Source organism: Heteronotia binoei, chromosome 17 (genome assembly GCF_032191835.1).
Source record: "Heteronotia binoei isolate CCM8104 ecotype False Entrance Well chromosome 17, APGP_CSIRO_Hbin_v1, whole genome shotgun sequence".
Taxonomy (NCBI): domain Eukaryota; kingdom Metazoa; phylum Chordata; class Lepidosauria; order Squamata; family Gekkonidae; genus Heteronotia; species Heteronotia binoei.
In genome coordinates, this window is record NC_083239.1 from 42,708,335 (window position 1) to 42,735,356 (window position 27,022).

At 43.1% G+C, this 27,022-nt stretch overlaps 1 protein-coding gene across 3 annotated transcripts; it reads left to right on the plus strand.

Moving 5' to 3' along the window:
- Window positions 1-255: 255 nt before the first annotated feature.
- On the plus strand, window positions 256-18,588 carry LOC132586204 (phospholipase A2 inhibitor and Ly6/PLAUR domain-containing protein-like). 3 transcript variants are annotated; one of them, XM_060258193.1, is made up of 8 exons: window positions 256-322; window positions 9,194-9,291; window positions 11,391-11,498; window positions 13,091-13,143; window positions 14,186-14,305; window positions 15,202-15,351; window positions 16,335-16,481; window positions 18,164-18,588. In XM_060258193.1, the coding sequence occupies exons 4-8, from the start codon at window positions 13,095-13,097 to the stop codon at window positions 18,334-18,336; spliced, it is 639 nt and encodes a 212-aa protein (XP_060114176.1). In that variant the 5' UTR covers window positions 256-322; window positions 9,194-9,291; window positions 11,391-11,498; window positions 13,091-13,094; the 3' UTR covers window positions 18,337-18,588. The 3 variants fall into 3 exon arrangements, 2 of the variants coding, with proteins under 2 accessions (XP_060114176.1, XP_060114175.1); XR_009556354.1 differs by lacking the exon at window positions 15,202-15,351; XM_060258192.1 differs by lacking the exon at window positions 9,194-9,291.
- Window positions 18,589-27,022: the final 8,434 nt, after the last annotated feature.

Genomic DNA, 27,022 nt, shown 5'->3' on the forward strand with positions numbered 1-27,022 from the left:
GCCAATGGCTGGGGCTGATGGGAGTTGTAGGCAAAAAACATCTGGAGAGCTACCGTTGGCCACCCCTGCTCTAGGATTCATTGTACCATAGAGTTTTTTCTGTGAATCCTACAGTGTTGCTCCAGAGCTGTGGAGGGACTTGGCAACCCTAAATCGGCCTGTGTGTATATACATAACTTTTGGCTATGTGCCTTTAATCTGAGCACCAGCTGCATGCAATTAGCTCTTTAAGTTCTGTGAGCTTCTTATCTGTGTAACTGACTGGGTGCCAGTTAGTGAGAACTGCAGTAAGAATCATTCTGATGGTGCTTCACCTTTGTATGTAAGCATAACTTCTTAAATGACTGGATTAAAAAAAGCTCTTTTGTACTGAGTTATGGTTTTAAATTTCAGTTGGCTTTGCAGGGGTTCCACTTGGAAGAAGTGATCAACAAAACAAGAGATTAGTTGACTCCTTGCTGCAGCCCTTTGGGCACTTGGGAGAACTGATCATTCAATAGATAGATCCAAGTGGGCAGCCATGTTAGTCTGAAGCAGTAGAACAAAGTAAGAGTCAAGGAGCACCTTTAGGACCAATGAAGTTTTATTCTAAATGTAAGCTTTCATGTGCTCTAAGCACACCTCATCAGACAAGGAATCAATTACAGTGAGCAGAGCTACAGATATTGTAGCTGGTAGGCAGTGGTTTAGAATGCAAAATGGTACAAATTTAAGATCCAATGACAGAATAGTAAAATTAACAAATTGAGCAAACCTTTGATCTGGGTAACATGAGCGTGTTTTATTGGTTTCTCACGCTCATGTTACCCAGATCAAAGGTTTGCTCAATTTGTTATTTTTGCTACTCTGCCATTGGATTTTAACTTTGTACCACTTTGCATTCTGATATGTAGCTCTGCTCACTGTATCTGTATTCACTGAGCCCATTTACAGGAAAAGGAAGAATATAAGCCTACTAAATAAAAAAATAAAAAAAACCCTGATTCTTCATCTGATGAAGTGTGCTTAGAGCACACGAAACCTTACATTTGGAATAAAACTTTGTTGGTCTTAAAGGTGCACTTGACTCTTACTTTGATCATTCAGTATTCAAACTGCTGGTAAATATTGTGAGCACAGAGATCAGGTGTCTGTAGACACCATCACAGTTGTGTAAAAGAAGCAGGAGCAGTTCTCCTACCTCTTTCCAGACAAGCTATGCCTGCCAATAAAAGCCCTACAGATCTACTCCGTTCGCACAGCCTGTACCTCTCAGTGATACTCTTTGTAACTACGTGTCTCATTTTGTAATTTTAGATTTGCGTACAATTATACACGTCTACCAATGCAGGAGCCACTTTGTACATCTGATGATGTGGCCTTTAGTTCACACAGACTTTATGTCACAATAATTCTGTAGTAAGAAAATCAGCAAGAAATCTGTTTCAGTTTACCCTTGTAACTTTATCTAGCAAAAAAGCAGGGGTAAACTGGGTTATGTAGTGGTGCTGGGTGAGAAGTACTGGGGACACTGGGATTGATTCTGCTGCCATTAAAAAGATGACATTATTTGTCATATAGCAAAGATTTCCCTCCAACAGTATAATAATGATAACAATCCGGTGCCCAGTACTAACTTCTTTTCCACATATAGAACCACTAAAAAAGAATTATATTCCATTTCCGTGCTTGCAAAGGATGGAAGATGAGCAAAGCATCCTTACACTATGGTGTTAGATCATGAGGAAATATTAACTCTCTCTGCTCTTCTGTTCATAATATTAACAAAGGTTTGCTACTATAAGTACACTCTCACCCACCAAGCAGGATAGGGATGAGAAGGTGCTGAGACCAAGACTTCAACATAAAGTGGAGAGGGGACAATGAAAATTTGGTGGAGGGAGAGAGAAATGAATGAGAACTGTGGAAAAGAGGGAGATAAGCAGGCCCGTAGCTACAGGGGGGCCCCGGGAAGAAGGCCGCTCTATGTAATCCCCCTTCCCTTTGAAGGGCCCCGCCATTCCCAGGCTATTTCTCCCCCCCCCTTCCCGCACAAGAGAGAGCAAGAGAGAGGCAACGACAGTGAGAGAGAAAGCGGGAGAGTGAGAGGAGACAGCGACAGCAAAAGAGAAAGAGAGCGATAGCAAGTGAGAGAGCATGAGACAGTGTGACAGCAAGAGCAACAGAGAGAAAGTGAGAGAGAGAGAGCACAAGAGAGAGAGCGACAGCGAGTGAGAGAGCACAAGAGTGCAACCATGACAGTGAGAGAGAAAGCGCAAGAGGAGAGAGTGATAGCAAAAGTGAGAAAGAGAGTGAGAGAGCAGAAGAGAGAGAGTGCATGAGAAAGAGCAACAGTGAGTGAGAGTGACAGCAAAATGACAGTGACAGAGAGTGTGAGAGAGACCATGAGAGAAAGTGACAGCAAGAGCTACAGAGAGCACGAGAGAGAGAGAGAAAGTGCAAGAGGAGAGAGAAAGTGTGAGAGGAGAGAGTGACAGCAAAAGTGAGCGAGAGAGCAAAAGAGAGAGCGCAAGAGAAAGAGCTGGGGCTGGATGGCTGGCCACTGGAAGCAGCAGCCAAGGGAATGGGGCTTTCCCTTGTACCTAACTGTGATGCTGGAAGAAGCAGCCAAGTCCCATGGCCCCCCCACCCAAAATTTTATCCCCTGGGCCCTGCCACCCTAAATTTCTGGCTATGAGGCTGAAGAGAAATAAAGGAAAAGAGAAGGAAAGACTGTTTTATTCTTGCTGCAACTCACAACTACCACTTTCCAAGATCTGAGTGGGCAAGCAAAACTATGGAGCTGGGTGCACGGAAAGGAAGAAGGAAAGGATAGACTTCTAGAGACAATGATCTTATTAGCAGGCTGCAGCTTGCAGTTGCTATAGCAGCTGTTCCAATGTTGGTTTCCTTAATGGGTTTAGCATGATCTGTAAGGCAAGTTTAGTTCCATGTTGTGGAAAAGCAAGTCTACCCCATAGTCAGAGTGCCTTTTATTGTGGTCAGACTTCGCTCCACTGATAGTGTCATAGCCAGGACTGCATTAGAAAGAAAACAAAAATATATAGAAAGGATGGATGCAGCAGTCCTCCACCAGTATGCAGAGGGGAGCTGGGCTGTGGACTGTGGAAACATGCATGGAACCAACAGGAAGACACTGCCTCCAAAATAATTGGGCTTTGTGGAACAGGACTAACACCCCTATTCTGAGAAGAAAGGCAGTTGAGGAGCATCATTACTTAGCTTCCTTGATTTTTCTGAAAGTTGGTCCTGGAACTGAGAGAGGGGCTGAATAGGTTTGTCATCAAAAGGCTACAGAATGGTTCTGAGGTCTCTGCAGGAGGTGGTGGCAGGAGGAAGTTATGCCTCTGCCCTGAAAAATCACATTTGCTGCTAACAGGCAGAACTGGAGCCTCAAGATGTGAGGTTGAGCTACTCTTGTGTTAACCTTAGAGTCAGGCCTTGAATCCAGCAGGAGCTCACAGGAGCACTGCTCCTGAACCTTTCTGAGGTTCCCCCTCCTCCTCCCCACCTACCTTGTCCATTGAATAGTAGGTGCAGCTGCATAACAATTCCTGGATTAGGAGAGCTGCCAGCCAGCCACCAGAAGCTTTGCCACACCCCCAGCAACTCTTATTAGCCCCTGGAGAAGCCCACACCACCCTTTTTCCACCATGGGGTGTGGCCAAGGAGAGCCCCAGGCAAGCGAGGCCTGCTTGGGCTGACTGGATCTCTAGCCAGCCCAAACAAGCCTTGCTCACTGGGACTCTCCTTTCTTGCATCAGGTTGTTTTTGGCTGGGGTGGGGGCGGCATATGCTAATGAGTTATGCTAATGAGCTCCACCACCTATTTTTCTACAAAATGACCCCTGCTTAGAGTTAGCTATTAGGTGGGCGCAGCAAGCCAACAAAACTGAGGCTGCTTTTGTCACTGCAGCAGCCTTCATAATCTGGCTGAATACTGAAACAACAAATCAATACAGAACTGCTTCTCTGTCACTGCGTTCAACTTTAGAGGTAGGCCTAGTTTCACTAAGCTCCAGGTGGTAGATGGAGATCTCCTGGGTTTACCACTGATCGCCAGGCACCAGAGATCAGTTCTCCTGGAGAAAATAGCTGCTTTGGAAGGTGGACTCTATGGCATTATACCCCATTGAAATCATTCTCTTCCCCAAACCCCTCCTCAGACTCCATCCCCAAAATCTCCAAGCTGGAGCTGGCAAACCTAGGCAGGCCTAAGCAGGGATTTCAGAGCAGTTGACAGACTACAGGTCCTCAATGGAACCAGTGGCTCCCACCTTGGACACTAGGCAGCCCCAAGGAGTGAGGGATGCCTTTAACCAAGCAGGCATGCAGCCAAATGCCTTTCAGAGGAGACAAGCTGAATCAGAAGGCTCAGCTTGACCAAGGCTCAATTTGACCAAGCCTCCAGAGTACAAAGACCACTCTAGGGAGCAGTGCCATAATTTAAGCTGGTTGCAGCCAAAGCCTTTCAGAAAGAGGTCCTGCTCTATGAATGATGCCTTTGGGTACACTCCAGACATCATCAGCCAGGTTCATTCGGATTCCCAGAAAGAGAAATCACAAAGAACAGTCTGTCTGGCCATTATAATGCTACAGTCAATATGATCCAAAGAGTCTCCCTTGCCAAAAGTAAAAAAGCTTCAGTATATTTCTTCCCTGAAGAGGGCAAAATAAAAAAAAATTCTACTCTGACTCAAAATTGACACAAGGAAGAAAACAGACAACAGCAAGGAGAGATGTCAGGTTCATATTTAACTCTCAAAAAGGGAAAATGTGGAACAGCAAAACACAATAAAAGAAGCAGGCCTTGAATCCAGCATGAGCTCACAGGAGCGTGCAGCTCCTGAACCTTTCTGAGGGTTCCCCTTCTTCTTCCCATCTACCTACATTCTCCATTGAATAGCAGGTGCAGCTGCAGAACAATCCCTGGATGAGCTCTACCACCTATTTTTCTACAAAATGACCCCTGAAAAGAAACATCAACTTCCCCCAATAACTAGGTTTGCCAGTTCCAGGTTGGGAAATACCTTAAGATTTTGGGTGTGAAGCCTGTGGAGAGTTGGGTTTGGGGAGCTGAGGGACTTCAGTGGGGTCTAATGCCATATACTCTACCTTCCAAAGCAACCATGTTCTCCAGGTGAGCTGATCCCTGTTGACTGAAGCCAAATTGTAATGCTAGGAGATCTCCAACCACCACCTGGATGTTGGAAAACCCACCAATGACAGAGAGAGAGAGAGAGCTGAGGGCTGCCAGCCTCCAGGTGGGAGCTGCAGATCTTCCCACATTTCAGTTGAACTCTCCAGACATTGAAGATCAGCTCCCCTGAAGAAAATGGCTGCTTTCAAGGGTGGACTCCATACCCCCCCTTCCCAAACTTCACCCTCCCCAGCCACTACCACCAACTCTCTAGGTATTTCACAAGCAGGAGCTGGTAATACTCTTTCTAATCTGTGGAGTCTTGTAAGTAAAAATCCTACTTTGTGAGCTACTGCATAAATAAGTTTGCTCTGGGGCGGTTTTTCCTTAGCTAAGACAAAAATGTGTGGAGACTGGAGGCTAAAAAATGGTGAGCTAGCTCATGTTAACTCAGCTTAGAGGGCAGCCCTAGGTTCCACTCCCTGTCCCTTCCTCTTTCCTGGAAAAAGGCAGGTATCATGGGCCAGCCAGCTGTCACACCACTTCTTCAGAGGAAGGATCAGAGGAGTTGGGTCCCACAGTGGTGGAATACCTACTGGAGCAGCTGGATCGAGAAACAGACCTAATGGGGGAAGTATCGGGAAGCGAGAAGCACTTCCCAGCCACAGCCAGGCTGCTTATTCTGGCAGGAGACAACAGAAAGGACACAGAGGCCAGAGCCTCAGTCTCCCCCATGTTCTCTTGAACCACTGTAGCGTAGAAGAGAAGAAGAAGGGATTCACTACCCAAAGAAGTCTCAGAGCAACATACAATCTCCTTTCCATTCCCCTCCCCATAACAGGCACTGTGTGAGGTAGGAGGGGCTGAGAGAGGCCTCCAAGAACTGCTCTTGAGAGAACAGCTTCTGACAGAGTTATGAGTGACCCAAGGTCATTCCAGCAGCTGCAAGTGGAGGAGTGGGGGACTCAAACCCAGTTCTCCCAGATAAGAGTCCGCGCACTTAACCACTACATCAAACTGGCTCTCATTGTAGGAGGAAGGAGCGCTTAACAGCTTCAGAGAGAAGACAGAGCACTAACTTAATGGCACAGCAGTGACCGATCTTGGTTCCTGGAGTAGAGATTTTACAGGAGAAGGATTGAGATGCTGACAGAAAGCCTCAAGGACCTACACCTGGTTGATGAGGAATCCACTGGGAAGAAGTGACACCAGGGCTTTGGGAATGAGTCAGCAAAAGGAGGCAATTAAAAGAAATGTGCTGAGCAAGGACTGGATAAGCATTCAAGTGAGAAAACACAGTTAAGGTTTAAAGAAAAAGCAAACAGCCAGGACCGGATCTACATGTTTTTTGAGGGGGGGGGGGCAAAATGAAAAAAATGATGCCCCCTTATGGGCCATTCTATCTTATGGTCCCATAGAATACAATGGACTCCATACACAATTTGCCCCCCCCCCCGTTGGTGCCCAGGGCAAGCACCCCCCTCTGCCCCCCCCCCCCCAGGTCTGGCCCTGCAAACAGCTACAGTAAAACAAAATAGGAGTCGATTGCACCTTAAGACCAACTTAGTTTTATTCAGAACTTAAGCTTTCGTGTGCCCTTAAGCACACTTCATCAGACGAGGAATCCGGCACAGTGAGCAGAGCCACACATAGCTGGTAGGCAATGGCTCAGAATGCAAAATGGTACAGATTTAAGAGCCAATGACAGAATAGTAAAATTATCTGGTAGGCAGTGGTTTAGAATGTAAAATAGTACAAATATAAGATCCAATGACAGAATAGTAAAATCAACAAATTGAGCTCAAAGAAACTGAGCACCCAGAAACTGTTTTGTGTTTTAACAATTTATTAATAACACATGGTTACAATATTTAATTATCTTTTTCTTACACTAAACCATATGATATTTCACCCCCCTCCCTCCAATATTGACTTCCCCGAAGTTATAAATTTAAATTCAATTCTAAAGGTACCACTAATCTATCAAAAAATAATACTTTTAATTAATACTAAAAAATTGTCCAATATCTTTTTATGTTCCACTCTTTCTCCATATATCCTTTGAATTTCTTCCACTCCTTTTTGAATAAGTCTAAGTCATAGTCTTTTAAGGTTTTAGTTAATTTGTCCATTTCACTCCACGATAAAACTTTCACAATCCAATCCCATTTCTCTGGTAGTTTTCCTTGTTTCCAAAGCTGAGCATACAATGCCCTCGCAGCTGAGAGCAAGTACCAAATTAAAGTCCTGTCTTCCTTTGGAAATTTTTCTAATTGTAATCCAAGCAGAAAAGTCTCTGCGATTTTCTTGAAATCATAACCCAAAATTTTGGAGATTTCTTGTTGTATCATGTTCCAATACTCCTTCGCCTTTTCACAAGTCCACCACATATGAAAGAAAGAGCCTTCATGTTTTTTACATTTCCAACATCTATCCGACATCTTTTTGCTCATCCTAGCCAGCTTTTTCGGAGTCATATACCACCTATACATCATCTTAAAACAATTCTCCTTAGTACTCTGACGAGTTGAGATCTTCATCGAGTTCTTCCAAAGGTGCTCCCATGCATCCATTTGTATTTCAATATTTACATTAATTGCCCATTTTACCATTTGAGATTTTACTACTTCTTCTTCTGTAAACCATTTCAATAGTAATTTATATACTTTCGATATTAATTTTTCATTATCTCCAAGTAGGACCCTTTCCAGTTCTGTTTGCTCACGTCTAATTCCATCCATTTTAATATCATTTTCCATCAAGCTTTTAATTTGTTGCATCTGAAACCAATCATATTTATTATTTAACTCTTCCGCAGATTTTAATTCAATTTTGTTTCCTTGGATTTTAAGCAGTTGATTGTATGACATCGCTCTTTCTTCATCAGATTCAGCTGTTATTTTTATTACTTCTGCTGGCACTATCCAAAGCGGCTTTCTCTCGTCGCCATATTTCTTATATTTTAATAGATGCCAAAGAGAGAGGTGGTTTTCAGCTCCCGGTCTTAAGATTGTATCATGATGTGGTCTGTTTGACATGGATCAAAGATTGGATAATGCTGTTAGATAAAAAACCTTTATGGTTAGAAACTCATGGGAATAAATTCGGCTGGCATGCATATCTGTGTTATGGGAAGAATAAGATGGACAGCTTTTTCTCTCACCATTATATCAGAAATAGTTTGTTAAACACTTAAACACTTAGAAACTATTTTGTATTCTGCTGTGGGTCAGAGACCCATGAATTTATCAAACAAACGTATCTGTGATGCCATAGTTTTGTCAATTTCAGTACAATTGTACTTTATTAATGAAGCAGAAACAAGACTCCTGTAAATGAACGTACAGGGAAACTTATAAAATGTTCCCCTAAAGCTTTTTGTATTGCCCTTTACTGTCAGATTTGTGACCATTGGTTTGTCCTATGCACATGATATATATATTTGCAGATCTTAAAGTGACTATTCTTAAAGTGACTATTCTAAAAGTGAATTTCAAAAACAGGACACAGCAAGAGACCTTTGCGATACCACTATAACCTCTGGCAAACTCCCACCATTTCCTGGGTTTGGCCCAGTCCATGGGCATTGTTGGGGGGGGGGGGGTGCTCCCTAAATTTACGGGAAGGGAGCTTCTCTATAAATTCATAGGTAGTGATAATGGAGGCCGCTCCCTGTGATGTCACTGGCTTCTCTCTATGATGTCACTGGATCAAATGCCTCTGGCTGGGACTCAGCTCCACCCCCCCTGGGAAATTGAAAAGTCTACGCGCCTAGTCTGAAGAGTGCCTGGGGAGCCGCAGATGGGATGTGAGAGTGTTCCAGATGCTCCCTGGGTGCCCACGGCCTGCCCCTTTTCTGTGTGCCGTCCGGAAGCTCTGGGGTGCTCAATTTCCGGCTGGTTCTCTTTGGGGCGGCTTCAAGCTGCCCCGAACTGGTCATCTGGTTTCAGCCTTTGTTTTGTTTTCTGTTGAGTGATGCCTGCCACAATGGAGAGATAGATTTGATTGGGTAACAGCCCAACCAAATGATTTATTTTGTTATATTTGGTTCAGATCAGGGTCATCAAGCTGAGGCGAGGAGATGGAATCTTTGTCTGGGGGCTCATGGTGGCTCGGGGCAGAACCTGCCTCCTCCTCTTGTCTGTAAAAAGGTAGGCAACTTTGATGTGGGTATGGTGGAGGGGCGAACAGCTAAAATTCCTTGAAGAGCTCTGGAAGTTTCTTCTACAGCAGGCCTCTGCATGCATAGTACCCACATGAACTCAAGGTAGCAGGATACAAAGCACAGAGTAAAAGCTAGGACCAACACAACTTTGACTGTTGTCCTATGGTTTGTGACTGCTAGAGTTGTCAAATCTAGGTTAGGAAATTCCTAGAAATTAGGGAGTAGAGCCTGGAGAGAGAGGGGTTTGAGAAGGGGAGAGACCCCAGTGAGCTATAGTATTCGTGCTGGAGTGTCCTCCCCACCAAAACAGCTGCAATCCCAGAAACACTCTAGGATCCACTTGCAAGTTGGAAAACCTACTGCAGACCCATTCAGGGCAAGAATGAAATTACCTGGAAAAAAGAGAGTAGGAAATGCTTTGCTGCAGATCAGGTGGCTCAAATGGTCCCAATTCCCTCCCAACCTTCTACAAATTTGTACTATAGATATGTCCTCTTGGCTCTGAACACCCAAAATGTCCTGGAGCCTGGGTGACAAACCAGTACTAGTGCACCTTATTTTGGGGAAGATGCAGTTATGTGAGTACAAATTGATCCCTTGAAATGTCTGTAGACTGTACATTGACACTATGGGACTTCTGGGAAAATGCACAGCCCCAGTTCTCATCATTTTCATCAGTTTAGTTGTTGCCATGAGGAGGCTTATAAATGCTTCTGATTTTTTGGGTCAGTACAGTCTGTTTTAGTTGATTCACTCCTGATGCAAGTCCTCCCTGGCTCTTCCGTTCCCCAGTAATATGAAGGCACTCCTAAGCACATGCCTCATTTGGGCCCTCTTTTCTCCTGGTAAGTAGAAACTCACAATCCTGAGAAGGGAATTATATCTGGGAAGGAAACGCACTAGGGATGCCAGCCTCCAGGCGGTAGCAGGAGATTTCCCAAAATCACAACTACTTTATAGTCAACAGAAATAGGTTCCCCTGGAGAAAACTGCTGCTTTGGAAAGCAAACCCTGTGGCATTATAGCCTGCTGAGTTCCCTCCCCTTCCCAAACTCTCCCCTCTCTATGCTCCTTGTCCCCAAACCTCCAGGTATTTCCCAACCCAGAGCTGACAACCTTGTACTGCATGGAGGCTAAGAACCTCATGAGAACCTGAAATTATGCCCCTCCCCCTAACTTCCCAAGGAATTCAGTTCTTTGCCTAAATCAGAAAAATCCAACTTCCACCAATGTATGATACACCCGAATGTCTTGGTTGTAACTGGAAAATACAAGTGCTATTTGTTAATTACTGCAATGCCCTCTACATGGGGCTGCCCCTGTGTCGAACCCGGAAGTTGCAGCTAGTGCAGAATGCCGCTGCCCGGCTGTTGTTAGGGCTCCCTAGACGGGAGCACATTCAGCCGGGACTTCGGGGACTGCACTGGCTGCCGATAACATACCGAGTTCGGTACAAGGTGCTGGTTATGACCTTTAAAGCCCTTTATGGTCTGGGACCTGCCTACCTTAGGGACCGTCTCTCCCCACATGTTCCCCAGAGAGTACTGAGGTCGGGGTCTCAGAACCTCCTTACAATCCCTGGGCTAAAGGAGGCCCGTCTGAAAGCGACCAGGGACAGGGCCTTCTCGATTGCAGCTCCCTGTTGGTGGAATCAGCTCCCGGAGGAGGTGAGGGCCCTGCGGAACCTTGAACAGTTCCGCAGGGCCTGTAAAACAACCCTCTTCCGGTTGGCATATAATCAATTGTGAGCAGAATGCCTGAATATTAAATCTCAACATCAGATTACTGAATATTGGAAATTTGAAAGACTGATTTAAGGAACGGTAGCATAGTGTATATCAATGTGAGTTTTATGTATTTTTAGGTTTTTATGTATTTTATTGTATTGTATGATTTTAATCGTATTTAAACCGAGCTCTGTTAACTTTTATTGTTGTAAGCCGCCCTGAGCCCGCCTCGGTGGGGTAGGGCGGGATATAAATCAAATAAAGTAAAGTAAAGTAAAGTAAAGTAAAGTAAAGTAAAGTTAAATACACTATGAAATTACATAGCTGGCACTAATTTCTCTCTTTCTCTTGTCTGCAGTGACATCACTGATATATACTTCGTGTCAGAGCTTATTCGGGCAATGTGATAATCCTGTTTCTCAAAAGTGTCAAGGTGATGAAGATGTTTGCTTTTCTTGGCATATATGTGAGTAAAAAATACTACCTACTTAAGACATAGCTGGCTTACCAATTGGTCCCTGAAGCATCAGCAGATGACTAGCACTAATAAATTTGGTGTCTCCAAACAGAGTGGCACAGGGACCCAACTTCTGTGCAGAGACCTCTGAGCCAGTAACACAGCAATCCTAAGAATACTTTGATGAGAATAAGTTGCACTGAATAGACCTGTCAGAGAGTAGTAAGAGTGATAGGTTGTATAAGAATATATCATCCTGGTTGATATTTTATATTTTACAGTGGGACCTCTCCCTGAAAGTGGTCATACTCTGGCACATATATTTCACATGCATGCTTCTGAAGCCTTATTAACAGTGTTGTTGGTCACCAGGTCCCAGTGGGGGATCCCCCAGTTTTTGGGGCTTCTGCCTGCTGCCAGCCAGTGGGGGAAACCGCCACCCCTGATGTGATGATGTCACTCAGAAGTTTTATCATCACATTGGGATCACCGTGTGATAATGCTCTGGTTTGAGTTTCAAGCCAGTTTTATGTCTTGAAGCTGGCTTTATTTATTTATTTAGTAGGTTTATATTCTGCCCTTTCCCATAAACGGGCTCAGGGCAGATCACAACATACAATAATAACAATTAAAAACCTACAGATCAGAGTTAAAACACTACATTAAAATTAAACAAGTAAAACCGTAAATAAAGTGCACCACCGGAGGAAGGGCACATCATACAAGGTAAATAGTTATAGGCCCATATTAAATGATGGTAGTAGTAGTAAGAAAGCACTGCAGTAGGGCAGTGAGACTCTGAGTGGAGGGTGGGATATAAATCCAATATCATCATCATCTTCTTCTTCTTCTTCTTCTTCTTCTTCTTCTTCTTCTTCTTCTTCTTCTTCTTCTTCTTCTTCTTCTTCTTCTTCTTCTTCTTCTTCTTCTTCTTCCTACAGATTGTCATACCACAGGTTCACATGAGCAGCACAGTAGATGGCTTATAAAAAATAATAGTCCATATCCAAAGGATTAATGGTCCTTTGTATCCATTTCAGATTGAATCCTTCTTCCAGGGATCAATTCCAACAAAGCTATGCAGTTATAATTCCACAAATACATATATTGCTTCCTGTGTAGGGAATATGGGGGAGGGGGCACTCACCCACAGCCACTTTCTAGAGCCCATTGCATTTTTCTCCTCAATGGGCCTTATTCCTAGTCCTTCTATAAATCTGCACTATAGATATCTCCTCTTGGACCTGAATGGTGTTTTGCAATGCTTTTTTAAATATAATGTATTATCTAAGGCTGAAAAAGTTACACCCAAAGTAGCCTGAAGCCTGCATCACAAACAGGTACTAGAGTACTCTGTTGTCGGGAAAAGACAATTATGTGAGGTACAAACTGAGTCTATACATACATTGGTTCTCCAATGTTTCAGTTACACTGTGATGCTATATTGACTCACTTCTCATAATTTTCAGCACCTCACCAATCCAGTTATTCCCAGCTGTTGCCTTTAGACTTTGGTTTATAACGTTTCCAATCCCTTTGTCAGTATACACTGTCTTAGTTTATTACCTCTGATGAATGTCCTCTCTGGCTCTTTTCCCCAGTACTATGAAAATACTTCTAAGCATATGTCTCCTTTGGGCCTTCTTTTCTTCTGGTAAGTAAGAACTCAAAATCCTGGGCTTTTAAAAATCATCTCTGGCAAGACATATGGGTACAGATTGGAAGTCAACAAAATTTTATTCAAGGTGTGAACTTTCATGTGCATGCACACTTCTTCAAATATATTAAATGGAAGAAAACCATTCAAACTTGTAGGCAGAGGCTGAACATCAAATTAGCATATAAATGATGAAGATATTTTAAGATGTGCAGAACAGGAATATGTGGTCAACTGCTGTATTGATTTAATTAAGGGGAAACAACAGTTTAAGCAATAAATATGTCAAAATAGGAGATAAATGTATAAGAGAATCATTTCTAATTATTGGAAGTTAATTCTCCTCTCAAGAGTGAAGGTAACAAACAGCAATCTTATTCTTTTGTTGAAGTGGGCTGCAGTGTTATGTAGGGAAATATATTTCAGTTTTCATTGCATTATATTACAATCACTATATGTTGTTCTATAAACTATACTGATATATTGTTCTTTAGAGGGGTTATGTCGGAACAATCTGTTCCTATATATCATATTGCATTACAAAAAGTATTCCAATAAGAGGAAAGATGTCTTCTACGTAGAAATCAGAGAATCCAGGAGGTAGAGTTACCAGGTCTGGGTTGGGAAGCTGGGGTTTGGAGATGGGAGGTGCTACGATGGGGTTTAATGCCTTAAAATCCAACTTCCAAAGTGGTCATTTTCTCCAGGTGATCTGATCTCGATGTGAGATCACTTGTAATAGCGGGAGGATCTCCAGTCACCACCTGGAGTGTAGGAACCCTGTTTGGAGGGGGAATGGGAGGTGGTGGGCTCTCCTTCCTTGGAGGTTTTCAAACAGAGGCTAGATGACCATCTGACAGCAATGAAGATCCTGTGAATTTAGGGGGAGGTATTTGTGAGTTTCCTGCATTGTGCAGGGGGTTGGACTAGATGACTCTGGTCCCTTCCAACTCTATGATTCTATGATTCTAATGCTATATATCCGGTGTTGTATGAAATTACAGAGCTTGCACCAATTCTCTCTCTTTCCTGTCTGCAGTGGCATCACTGAAATGTGCTTCATGTCAGACCTTATCAGGGCGGTGTGATAATATCATACCTCAGGAGTGTCAAGCTAGTGAAGATGCTTGCCTTTCATACCATATGGCATCCCCAATGTGTGAGTAAAACTAGCTATTTGCTTAAGATATAGCTTGTCTGTCAGTTGGTCCCTGTAGCATCAGCAACAACAGACTAGCACTTATTAATTGGACATCTTCAAACAGGGCTGCTGAATACTTTCCTGAGAATGAGCCCCATGGAACAGACCTGGCAGCAAGTGTGATTGATTATATAACAGTTATCTCCAGCTCTCCTAGATGATACTGTGTATTTTACAGTGGGATCTCTAGCCTGAAAGATGTCCATTTAGCCTTGACAAGGGCCAGGGCTTTCTCTGCCCTGGCTTTTTGGAACATGCTCCCACTTAAGTTTGCCAGCCTCCAGGTGGGGCCTGGAAATCTCCTGCTTTTACAACTGATCTCCAGTGGGCAGAGATCAGCTCCCTTGGAGAAAATATGGAACAACACAATCAACACTGGAAATATACTTATTATTACACCAAAGTGTGTACAAACATATATTTTAGTGACAAAGACTTAACATTTAAACATACAGCAATGCTTCCAGAAAAGCAGCTGGCTACAGAATGCAATTACTGAAGAAGTCTAACAGTGAAAAAGTCCATACAACTCCATATATGGGGCAAAGCCCACTTCCTGTACATATCTTTATATCCTGTCATCTTCTGTGCTGCCTCCAAGGAATCCAAAAAAATCACTGGAAAGAGAAAGGGGACTGTACTCCTAGCTCAAATTATGGGTTTGCTTCCCTTTGTCAGCCTGATCTTTCCATAACCATCGTTCCATGGAGCCAGAGAGAAATACTTTTCAGATCAACTCATTTTTTTTGCTCTGTACCTGGCTCTCTAGTGGGAATGGCATAAACAGTTAAATTAGGAGACAACTGAAATGAACCTTTGGACCTCTACACTTTCTTTCTGATTCCTTTTCACAGTTGGTGGCATCCGTCTTCATTTTAAGTCTTGTGTCCCATCAAAAGCTTGTCTACCTGGCAATTACACTGTCACAACCACGCTGAGTACACATATTCTTTTGGTATTTAATTGTTGCAGCACAGACCTTTGCAACAGTGCTGCTCTTAGTGGTAAGTATCTTCATCTTTTCAGAAGATGCGAAATATCCTTGCCTCTGCCATGACAGTAAGTGCCATACATTCCAATAGGGAAAATGAAAATATTGCACTGGAGGGCTTTGTCAGGCCATAATTCTTATGATTGCCAAAATTTAAGACTATCTTCTGAAATAATTTTAAATTGCAGAGCTATGACCAAATCTTGAGGAAATTAATTTTTTACAATAACATTCAAAATCTAGCTGTCACTTCTAGTCCTAAATACATTGGACATTTTTCTATTCATTCTGTTTAATTTCTTTAATGAGCTAGCATGGCCAAAGAGATCTAATTTTTACATTCTAGTGTGAACAAAACACCATGCAATTGCCATCCTTCACACTGATTTACCTACAGCATGTGTTGTACTGGAATTGAAAAGATTAGTGAGAACTACTTGATAATAGACATGCACTTTTGAAGCTAGGTGCCTCAAAAGCCTTCAGCTAGGTTTACTGTATAATCTTGACCAAGTCACTATGGCTTTTTCTAACCTACCCCTCAGACTTCTTTTGAGATATTTATTTACTTCATTTGTATCCTGTCTTTCTTCCCAACAGGGAAAGAGATCGTGGTTATAATCTCTTTCCTGGAAAAACCTGGAATCCAGTCTGGGAGTCTATTATATAGATTAGGAAATTGAGATTATTTTATCACTAAATAATTTACTCCTCAATTTCTTTCAATACACCTTATTTTTTCCCCTGTTCTCTTTTTTTCTTTTTTACTCCTTCACTTGTAAAAGATCCTGTGGGTTGTGCAGTGAAATGTGCTGGCTACTGGTGAAGTACAGGAGAAATCTTAGAATAGTCTCCTGGACTACTAATCTTTCTAATGTGAATTTTAATACCTTTAGTTCAGTTATTATGTTTATGGAGAGGGGATGAATAGGTTCAAGAAATATGTCATACAGTGAGATAGAATGCTGAGCCAACTGTAGGGGTTTCTTTTTACAGTGCAACAAAACACAAACTCGATTCCCAATGGGTTTGAATGTCCAGTCTGCTATTCCTTGGGACAGAATGAGTGCCAGAAGGAGGGGACAGTCAACTGCATTGGTGAGGAGACTCAATGCTTCAGTGGAGCTGGCTCCTACAGTTTAAGTGAGTGGAGTTGGGAGTTTTTTACATATATATCTGTGACCTCTTAAAAAAATAAATTTTGCATGTATAAAGCCTTAGTTCAGATCATGTATAATACTTTTTCAGATTTCTGTAATCCTAATCCTATTATCTATAGCCTGATGTCAATAGCCCCAGCTAGCCTGATCTCAGAAATTAAGTAGGGCCAAATGGTGGCTCAGTGGTAGAGCATCTGCTTGGTAATGAGAAGGTCCCAAGTTCAATCCCCGGCATCTCCAACTAAAAAGGGTCCAGGCAAATAGGTGTGAAAAACCTCAGCTTGAGACCCTGGAGAGCCGCTGCCAGTCTGAGTAGACAATACTGACTTTGATGGACCGAGGGTCTGATTCAGCATAAGACAGCTTCATATGTTCATATGATGGGAGACCACCAAGGAAGTCTAAGTGTTGCTATGAGAGGCAGGCAATGGCAAATCAGCTCTGAATGGCTCTTGCCTTGAAAGCTCAGTGGAGTCACCATAAATCAACTTTGATTTCACAGCCAAAAAAAAGTGCTATTGCATTAATTATTTGGTGAAATAGACCAAAGTTTGAGTCCAGTAGCACCTCTAAGACCATCAAAGTTTTATTCAAGGTATGCACACTTCCTCAGATATATGAACACGAAAACTCATATCTTGAACAAAACTTTGTCAGTCTTAAGGGTGCCACTGGACTCCAACTTTGTTCTACTGCTTCAGAGCAACATGGCTGCCCACCTGAGTGCTTCCTCTTCTTACTGATTGCATTAGGCAGGGCTTTTTCTGAGCAGGAACACAGTTCTGGCTGGCTTGGCATCAGAGGTGTGGTCTAATATACCAATGAGTCCTGGGATTGACTTACACTGCATGAACCCTGCCCTCAGTCTCAGTGAGAAAAGCAGACAATAAACAAATAAATCAATTAATTGATCATAGCGACACAGGGATAGCTGGGGAGCTTTATCCTTAAAAAAAAAAACCACCCTCAGTTTTGATAATGAAAAAAAAAATCAGAACACCCCCCCCCCCCAAAAAAAAAAGATAATCAGAACCAAAAAACGCTTCTCAATTTTGATAATCAGAATCCCATGCTGACTTTAATGGGGAAAGCATAAGCTGTTGAAACAAAACAACAAGTGAGGGATCAAGTGATAGGAGTTGTTCCGGCAAATTGCTGTTCTTTCCCCTCCCAGGTGAGGGAGAGAGAGACACATCAGCTGCCAAGGATACTTGAAGCTCAGAGGCCTAATTCCAGATGTTCATGGAGAGCATCTGTTTTTTCTTAGAGCTCCGTTGGCATATCTATACCCCTAACACCCTAGAGATGCAGAAACAGTTTACTGTTCACATGAGGTGTGGGAGTTCTCCTATTACTACACTCCTGGAGGCTCTGGAATTTGGAGAAAGCCTGGTTTATCAACTTGATCTCTCTTAAATGCTTCCTCTCAGTTAGCACAGCCCCATGGAGGGTGGGGAACAATAAATGGGTGAGGACTGGAGACAGCTGAGGGAAGTATCACAGAACAGGAAGTATCACAGAACAGGAAATATCAAATCAAGAATGTGTGACGATTCTTCTCCACTACTCTCAACTCTGACTAAAGTAATCCAGACACTAGAACTCTTTGGCATTGTGTGTAGTGTACTATATAACTTGTGTGAATTCTTGCTTTCCCCCTCCCAGATACTTCACCTGTTCCTGGTCAACAAAACTTTGCATTCCGAGGTTGCACTACAAAAAATACATGCGCGCTTCCAACCCAGACAGTAGGACTATCGAACGGTGGGATCATAGTCAACATCACCAAATTGGAATGCAGCAATGCCACCAGCACTCCCACCACACTGACCAAATAGCACACTACCCTTCCCAGGCTGATGGGAAACAGCAAACCTGGTTTCCCTGCAGACTCCACCATTTATAGGAGGGGAAGGAAGGAAGTTGAGAACTAAACACTTTGAGTAATTGGGAATCAGGACTCCTGGGTCTTTTCTTTCCAAAGGTAGAGGTGAATGGGTGGTGAAAGGGCAGAGAAAACCAGTGGAAATAAATTGTATAGGGCAAAATTCCATTGAATTATAATCAAAATAAATTGATATGGCAAACAATATCTATGTTCTTTGTGTGTCTTTACAAAATGAACAATTGCTTGAGGCAACGGTGTTTCCTGAGGGAAGGGATAAGATTTTTAGAATATTTGAGTAAAGAGGACAAGTACTAAGTACAAAGGGGGCAAGTATCAGTACAAAGAAAGGAATACTTCAGGAAGCCATTAAGTATTTTTGGTGGGGTAAGCAACTAACCTCAGGAATCCCGAAAGAGAAAGCAAGCCTTTCAGACAAAATTAGCTACCCAGATATTGTTTTGTATCAGGGACACACAGCACTATGGAGCTGAGGCATACAGACACTTCGGGCTACCTGACAGAACCTTGGAGATGCTCTTAATAGTGGAGTGAAGGGATTTGGATGCTCTGTGGTGCAAGGGTTGACTGCAGAATCTCGAGATCTGGGACTGGGGCCTAGTGAGCTACCAAGCAGTGTGTACTAGGCTCACCAACCTCCCACTGGAAGTGGGGGTTCTCCCGATCTGACAACCCCTCAGTTTTTAAGATTATTGGCAGCAGGAGACAAAATGATGCCTGTCATGTGACGCCCTAGTAGTTTTTCGTCTATGGTACCATAGAGTGGAGGCTAGAGTGTCACTGTGTGGAGGACTCCCCTATCTTCCCACTACATCTTCTCCTTGCCTGCAGAGAAAGAGCTTGCTTGAGAAGGGGGTGTAGGAGAAATGTTTGTGTGCCTCCCTGCATAGTGGTGTGTGTGAGAGAGAGCTTCTGCGTATGTTAGTGTTAAAGAGAGAAGAAGAAGAAGAAGAAGATGAAGAAGAAGAAGATGATGATGATGATGATGATGATGATGATGATGATGATGATATTGGATTTATATCCCATCCTATACTCTGAATCTCAGAGTCTCAGAGCAGTCACAATCTCTCTACCTTCCTCCTCCCCCCACAACAGACACCCTGTGAGGTGGGTGGGGCTGAGAGGGCTTTCACAGCAGCTGCCCTTTTGAGGACAACTCCTACAAGAGCTATGGCAGACCCCAGGCCATTCCAGCAGCTGCGAGTGGAGGAGTGGGGAATCAAACCCAGTTCTCCCAGATAAGAGAGAGCCTACTTGGGGAGGGCAGGGGGGGAGAAAGGAACATGTGAAAGATAAAGTGCCTCCATTTATGTCTGTGTGAAAGAGAGAGAGAGCCTGCTTGAGCCCCTGCTAAAGGCTCAGGCACCGTCCACAGCCCTCCAGCAGTGGCAGAGATAGGAAAATGTAGCCCACAGACTGAATTGTTTGGGGGTAAACTTGACAAGTCCTCACTTAGAATCATTGAGTTGAAAGGGACCTTCAGGATCATCTAGTCCAACCCCTTGCACAATTCAGGAAATTCAGAACTACCTCCCCCCTATGCCCCCAGTAACCCCTGCTCCAGTGCTCTGGTTTTGGGGCAAAACCCTATGGTTTTAGGCCAGTTTTACCATAGAGGTTTCCTAAAAAGCAGAGCACTGCCCCCAGTGTCACCAGAACACTGATGTCACTTCCAGCAGATGCCAACACATTGTGTAATGTCCCCACCCACTCCTGAAATGCTCCCTAAATCCCCCAACTGGTGCTGTTGGCCCATTCCCAGTAATGAAGGCAGCCAAACTAAACACAGGGTTGCCAACTTCAGTCTGAGAAATTCCTAAAGATTTGGGGGTGGAGCCATTGGAGGAGAGAATTTAGGGAGTCATTTCACCTAGAACTCATGGTAAACCATACAGTTTACTCTCTGAAGCTGTCATTTGCTCAAGGAGAACTGATCTCTGACATCTGGAATTCAGTTGTTATTCCAAGAGAACTCCAGCCACACCTGGAGGTTGGCCACGGTAAATGAACACCCCACCCCTCTCAAAAGAAAGCTGCTACAGAAGTTCTAGATACAAAAGAATGGTTATTAACATCAGTCATGAGCACTAGCCACTGGGAACATGCAGGCTGCTAACAGACGGGCAATTTGGGGAGGTTGGGGGGTGTTCCAAATTGGGCCAGCTCAAAAAGAGCCATTCTGAAGCCTCTACACACTCCTCAGCAAAGCACCTGCATCCCATCTGCCAGGCGGCTGGGTGCCTCCAGGTGCAAAGACGCCTCAGAAGCCGGACCGTTCTTTCTTCCAACCAGTTAAGCGCTCGTGTGCTCAAGCGGTCCCGACAGAAAGTGAAAAGGCCTTCTCTGTGAAAAGATTAAAACCTAGATTTCAGTTTTAGCAGCAAGTGTTTCTTTATCATATGTAGGCCATCTAGAGTGTGAGAGCAGCTGGGGAAGTGCAGGGAGGGTTAGCATGCCAAGCTTGCATCTTTCTCAGACACAGTTGTCTTCTAAGAAAGCTTATTTAAAGATATGAAGAAAAACAAGATGAAGAAGCAAAACAAAAAGGGAAATACAAACTAAAATCAAAACATTGGTTTGGTCAAGTTTAAAGGCTTATCCATAATTTTTATGGACTTTTTTTAGAAAAAAAAAATCAAGATATCCAGTGGAAGGGAAGACTCTCACTTTTACAAAACCTGCAGGTTTAACATAGATGGCTCCAGACAGAAAAGTAAATGTGACAATGTTCCTCTTAGGGCTATGGAGAGGAAATTCTTCAGAGCTTATGAAAGATGCAAGTCAGTCAGGGTAATACTTCTTTAGCAGAGCAGAATGACCACAGCAATTCCACAAATATGGCAGAGATTCACTGGAACGGATCTGGGCAGGGATGTTAGCCTCTGACACACTGGGAAAGAAATACCTCCCTCCAAGTTCTTTATCAGCCAGTGTACCTTGGAACCCAGCAGAATCACTTGTGGTTCTTCCAGTTTGGTGTATTGGTTAAGTGTGCGGACTCTTATCTGGGAGAAGCAGGTTTGATTCCCCACTCCTCCACTTGCAGCTGCTGGAATGGCCTTGGGTTAGCCATAACTCTTGCAGAGCTCGTCCTTGAAAGGTCAGCTTCTGGGAGAGCTCTCTCAGCCCCACCCATCTCACAGGATGTCTGTTGTGGAGGAAGAAGATAAAGGAGATTGTAAGCTGCTCTGAGTCTCTGATTCAGAGAGAAGGGTGGGGTCTAAATCTGCAGTCGTTGTCTTCTTCATATCAAGGGAACTATCAGGCCATAAACCTCCTCTGCCACACTTCCCCTGGTAATAATGTTTCTTCAAAAGAAGAACAGCTGCACTGCCCAGCTAGCTTCTCACTTCCTGACCTTCAGTGAAATTAGGAATGAAAACTTCTGCGTACGTTTTTCCTGTACTTCCCCTTCAATGCAAAAAAAACAACAAACATTTAAATCTTGGTGTTCTCATTCTCTCCAGCACAGCCCAAATCCACTTAGCAACAACCAGATCACAGACTTTCTCTTCGGTATGTCTATTTCTCTGGAATGGGTACCACAGCAGGCGTGAAAGGTGCCTTCACTTACTGCATTCAGGAAAATGTTCAAGGCTATTTTATTTTAGACATCATTTGGCAGAAGGTTAACTTTTCTTGGCTACATTTAAACTGTTTGTTTGTTTTGAATAACTAGGTGCAAACTGAGTCTTGAGCTTTAACTTGTTGCTGAATGCTTCTGATATTTTTGTGATGTTATGCTGGTTTTGCTATTTTGTTTTCCTACTTGAGTCTAAGTCAGGGGTATAAATACTTAAAATACATACGAATGTTGTGGGTATAAGAGTAGCTATAGTCCTTGGTGCTGCTGGTACGGGCAGCCCGCCAACTCATCTCCTAGCATCCATCCATCATCCCTGCTGTCAACCTCAGAACCATGGACAGTTCCCAGCTGCATCACAGTGACACTCTCTCTTTGCAGGGCTTCGCAGCAAGGAGGAAGGGAGTTCCACCCACAGCTTAGGCACTGCTACAGTCCCGTGGCGCAGAGTGGTAAAGCTGCAGTACTGCAGTCCAAACTCTCTGCTCACGACTTGAGTTCAATCCCGGTGGAAGCTGGGTTCAGGTAGCTGGCTCAGGGTTGACCTCAGCCTTCTATCCTTCCGAGGTTGGTAAAATGAGTACTCAGCTTGCTAGGAGGAAAGTGTAGATGACTGGGGAAGGCAATGGCAAACCACCCCATAAAAAGTCTGCCGTGAAAACATTGTGATGTGACATCACCCCAGAGTCGAAAACGACTGGTGCTTGCACAGGGGACCACCTTTACCTTTTACAGGAAAGGACCTTCCCACATACTTCAGATTGTTAGTTTGTGATCAATGTGTTAACCATAATGTCTGCCCTACAGATCACAGGGAACTATACCTGTCTGGGGATGAATTGCAGAATTCTTATCATCTTCCTACAACTGTACTTCCCAAGATTCCTTATGAGAAGACAGGATAACTACAAAGTGAATGTGGGCTTTTTAGACAGAACTGTGCTTTGTTTTAAGATTTTTTAAATGGATTTTGACATTTTGGAAAATTGAACTCCCAAAGTAGCCTGGCTCTAGGGAGATAAACATGTCATCAGTGTGATCTGCTAGCTAAAAAGGCAAATGTGATTTTGGGCTGTATCAACACAGAAGTATAGTGTCCAGATCACATGAAGTGATGCTGTCGCTTTACTCTGCTCTAGTTAGACCTCATCCAGAGTGCTGTGTTCAGTTTGGGGCACCACAACTTAAGAAACATATAGACAAGCTGGAACATTCCCAGAGGAGGGCAATGAAGATGGTGAGAGGTCTGGAGAACACATCCTACAAGGAAGGGCTGAAGGAGGTGGAAAGGAGACGACTGAGAGGTGATATGATCACCATTTTAAAGTACTTGAAGGGCTTGTCATATAGAGAATGGTGTGTTGTTTTCTGTTGCCGCGGGAAGTTGGACCAGAACAAATGGGTTGAAATTAAATCAGAAAAGTTTCTGGCTCAACATTAGGAAGAACTTCCTGATGGTTAAAGTAGTTCCTCAGTGGAACAGGCTTCCTCAGGAGGTAGTGGATTCTCTTTGTAGAACCTTCTTTGGAGGTTTCCAAACAGAGGCTAGATGGCCATCTGACAGCAATGCTAATTCTGTGAACTTAGACAGATCACGAGAAGAAGGGCAGGAAGGGGTTGCATCAGTGCTTCATTCTTGTGGTTTTTTCTTACATGCCCAGAGAAATGTTAATCAACACTTTGGGGTCAGGAAGCAATTTTTCTCTAGGCCAATTTGGCCAGGGATCCTGGAAGGGGTTTTCTGCCATATTTTGGGCATGGAACAGGGGTCACTGGGATCTCTGAACTCCCTGCATTATGCAAGGTGTTGGACTAGATGACCCTGGAAGTCCCTTCCAACTCTATAATTCTATGTACCTGTGACCCTATTGTTAGGAAGAGACAAAGTACAGTACAAATGGACTTCTTTGAGACTGTGTTTGAACCTATTCTCCAACATGCAGTGTGATGAAATTGGGGCTTGGATGAACAGCAAGGCATTACTGACAAACTTTCATGCATTTGAGGAAAAATATTTCCCCACTTCTTATATTAAGTTTTCAATTACAATATAAGATTATGGGACTCCTGGCAAAATGCACCTCAGTTCTCATTATTTTTATCACCTCACTACTCCACCAATCACTAATTCCCAAAGAGGCAAAAGAGGGACTGTAGCCCTTGATTGATGGTGGAGGGATGGTGGCTTAGTGGTAGGGCATCTGCTTGGTAAGCAGAAGGTCCCAGGTTCAGTCCCCAGCATCTCCAACTAAAAAGGTCCAGGCAAATAGGTGTGAAAAACCTTAGCTTGAGACCCTGGAGAGCCACTGCCAGTCTGAGTAGACAATAGTGACTTGATGGACCAAGGGTCTGATTCAGTATAAGGCAGCTTCATATGTTCCTATGTACTTATAACAGGGAATTTTGGTTCCTTGCTAGTCTGTTTGCAGTACTCCTGTGTTGCCAGTCAAGAAACCAGAGAGTATTCCTGTGTTGTCAATCAAGAATCTAAAAAGAGGTCCCTGTGGAGAAGTCGTATGGAAATTCATTCAGGACCTGCATACCATAAATGCATATATGCAACCAAGGCATAACACTGTTCTGAATCCACACGCCAAATATTCTAGCAAATACCTGTTGCAGCATGGCTCTAAAGCTCAGAAAGTTGTGTTAGGTTGCCATCTAGTGGTAGAATTGTCTCATGCCTTTAACTGCTCAAATATGAAACTGGCTGACTTCCGAAAATGTGAGATTGGAGCTGTGCTCCACCCTGAATCCAGCTGCCCTTCTACCTAATGATTCACTCTGTGAAAGTTTTCATAACTGTACACTCACAGTTAAAGAGGTTTTAGCCATCCACTTAGATCTTAAAGACATTCCACTGGAGAATCCAAATTATATTCTCTTTGTGGACACGTCTAGCGCAATGGTGGAAGGCAAAAAAAAATCTGTATGGGCACGGGGCTCAACCCTATCCCTATCTGGTTCTACTGACAATGCCTACAGTCATGAAAGTGTGTGGAAAAGACACCTGGAGCCACTGTTCACGAGTAAAGAAGAGGATCATCGGAGGGACGGAATTCCTTTCCCAAGAATCAGACAAAAGTGGACTTTGAGGAAGCAATGCCATGCCCCCAGACCACAAAGAAAAAGGGGGGGGGGTTTCAGAAGTAGAAGGCACCTGGAGGTATCAGCTCTTCTCTGACACAAAATTAAAACTGACTCTCTAAACTCCAGTGGTTTCTGAACGATGTCTTGTGTTGTTCTAATTATTCTGTTAGTACTAATATTTCTCTTGTTCACAGCATTAGGACCCTTCTTTCTATCTGATGGTTCCAAATGAACATCTTTGGTATGTTGGGATTATTCATTTGCTTGAGCATTTTGGACAGATGTGGATGATGAGAGTGGTGAAGCTTTTCCACAAACCTTGAGACTGACGTTCCTCTAGTGTTTTTATTGCTTTTTCACAAATGATGTCAGTTTTATTGAACAGTATACCAGATAAAATTATGGAAGGCATTTTCTTTCTTTCCCTGGCTTTATGAAAAATAGTTAAAGTAACTAAGAAACCACAAGACTCTGAGATATAAATCCAAATTTGGTAAGATTTCTCTTTACCAGAGTAAGCAGAGAGAAATGGAAAAGAGAATGAAAAAGAAAATACAAAGACAAATGGAAAGGTATTATTAGAAGAGAAAGGGGGGCCAAGGGTCCATGCAATCCTGGAACTAGCCCTGGACAAAGTGATTGGTGGGACATAAGATACAACATGTTAAAAACCACTGATCTGCACCACAAACTTCTATTGGTTTGACATCACAAGAGATCCATCACAAAAATGAAGCATAAAGTTTTTTTGAGCACAATTATTTTGGAAATCATCTCATTGTACTTGGATCTTATGATATATAAACTGGCCATAGTTATCTCGGCAAGGAAGTTCTGCTCCGGACTTGGTGACTTTCTTTATATTTGCTAAAGGCAAAGTTGAGTATCTTTTGCATCTATCGACTCTCTCAGTATTTAGCTAACCATCTTTCTTACAACAAACTTCAAGTAAACTATCACAATCCCAGGAAACTGGTTTAGATCTCGATGCATTTTTGGACCCACAATACACAAAAGAACATTAATTAAACAAGCAAACAAAAAAAGTCATTTGCCTCAAGTCCAAGTGAGAAAAGTAGACTATAAATGAATAGAAATATATAAAATTCCAGAAATAGCATATATTCTTCCTTAACATAACTGAATAACCTAGGAATGAGCAACCATAGATGCTATTCCTGTAGACTTCAATCTCACTGTCAGAGAGACACTATTTTGCCCTCGATCAGTGGTCAGAAACTGCCTCCCAGTTTCTGGCCATGCCTCTGCATTTTCAATCCACAAACAATAGCACATCCCAAGAGGCACTTTTTAGTATTAAGAATAAAAAGGCAATGCTGTATGTCACAAACAAATCAACCATACATTTGTTGAAAACTGCAAAAAGCTCTGCCCATCCAATTATCCAACTAAATTAGATACAGAGACTTACCTAAATTCTGTTGGGCTCCCAGAAATGGCAGAGAAAGATCAGTTATCCCTAAACAAAGAATAACAGAGCATGAAATTAAACAGTTTCTCACCATTTTTAAATAATAATAATAATTAAAAAAAAAAACAGTGGGGCTCAATGGTTCCCTGTGAGATTTCTGTAAATCCTTAGGAACATCACCACCTATCTACATTTTGAACTACAGTATTTCTGCATTCTGAAAATGCCAGACCAATGGAGGATAACCAGGTTAGCAGTCATTCCAAAACTAGACAATGGCACTACATGCCTGGGTTGCATGGGTTCCAGGGCTCAATTTGTAGCAGGAGCTCCTTTGCATATTAGGCCACACTCCCTGACGTTGTCAATCCTCCAAGAGCTTACAGGACTCTTGTTACAGGGCCCACTCTTGGAGGATGGACTACATTGGGGGGGGGGGGGGCTAATTTTCAAAGGAGCTCCTGCTACAAAATGAGCCCTGCGTTTAGCCATCACTCTCTTCAATCAGAT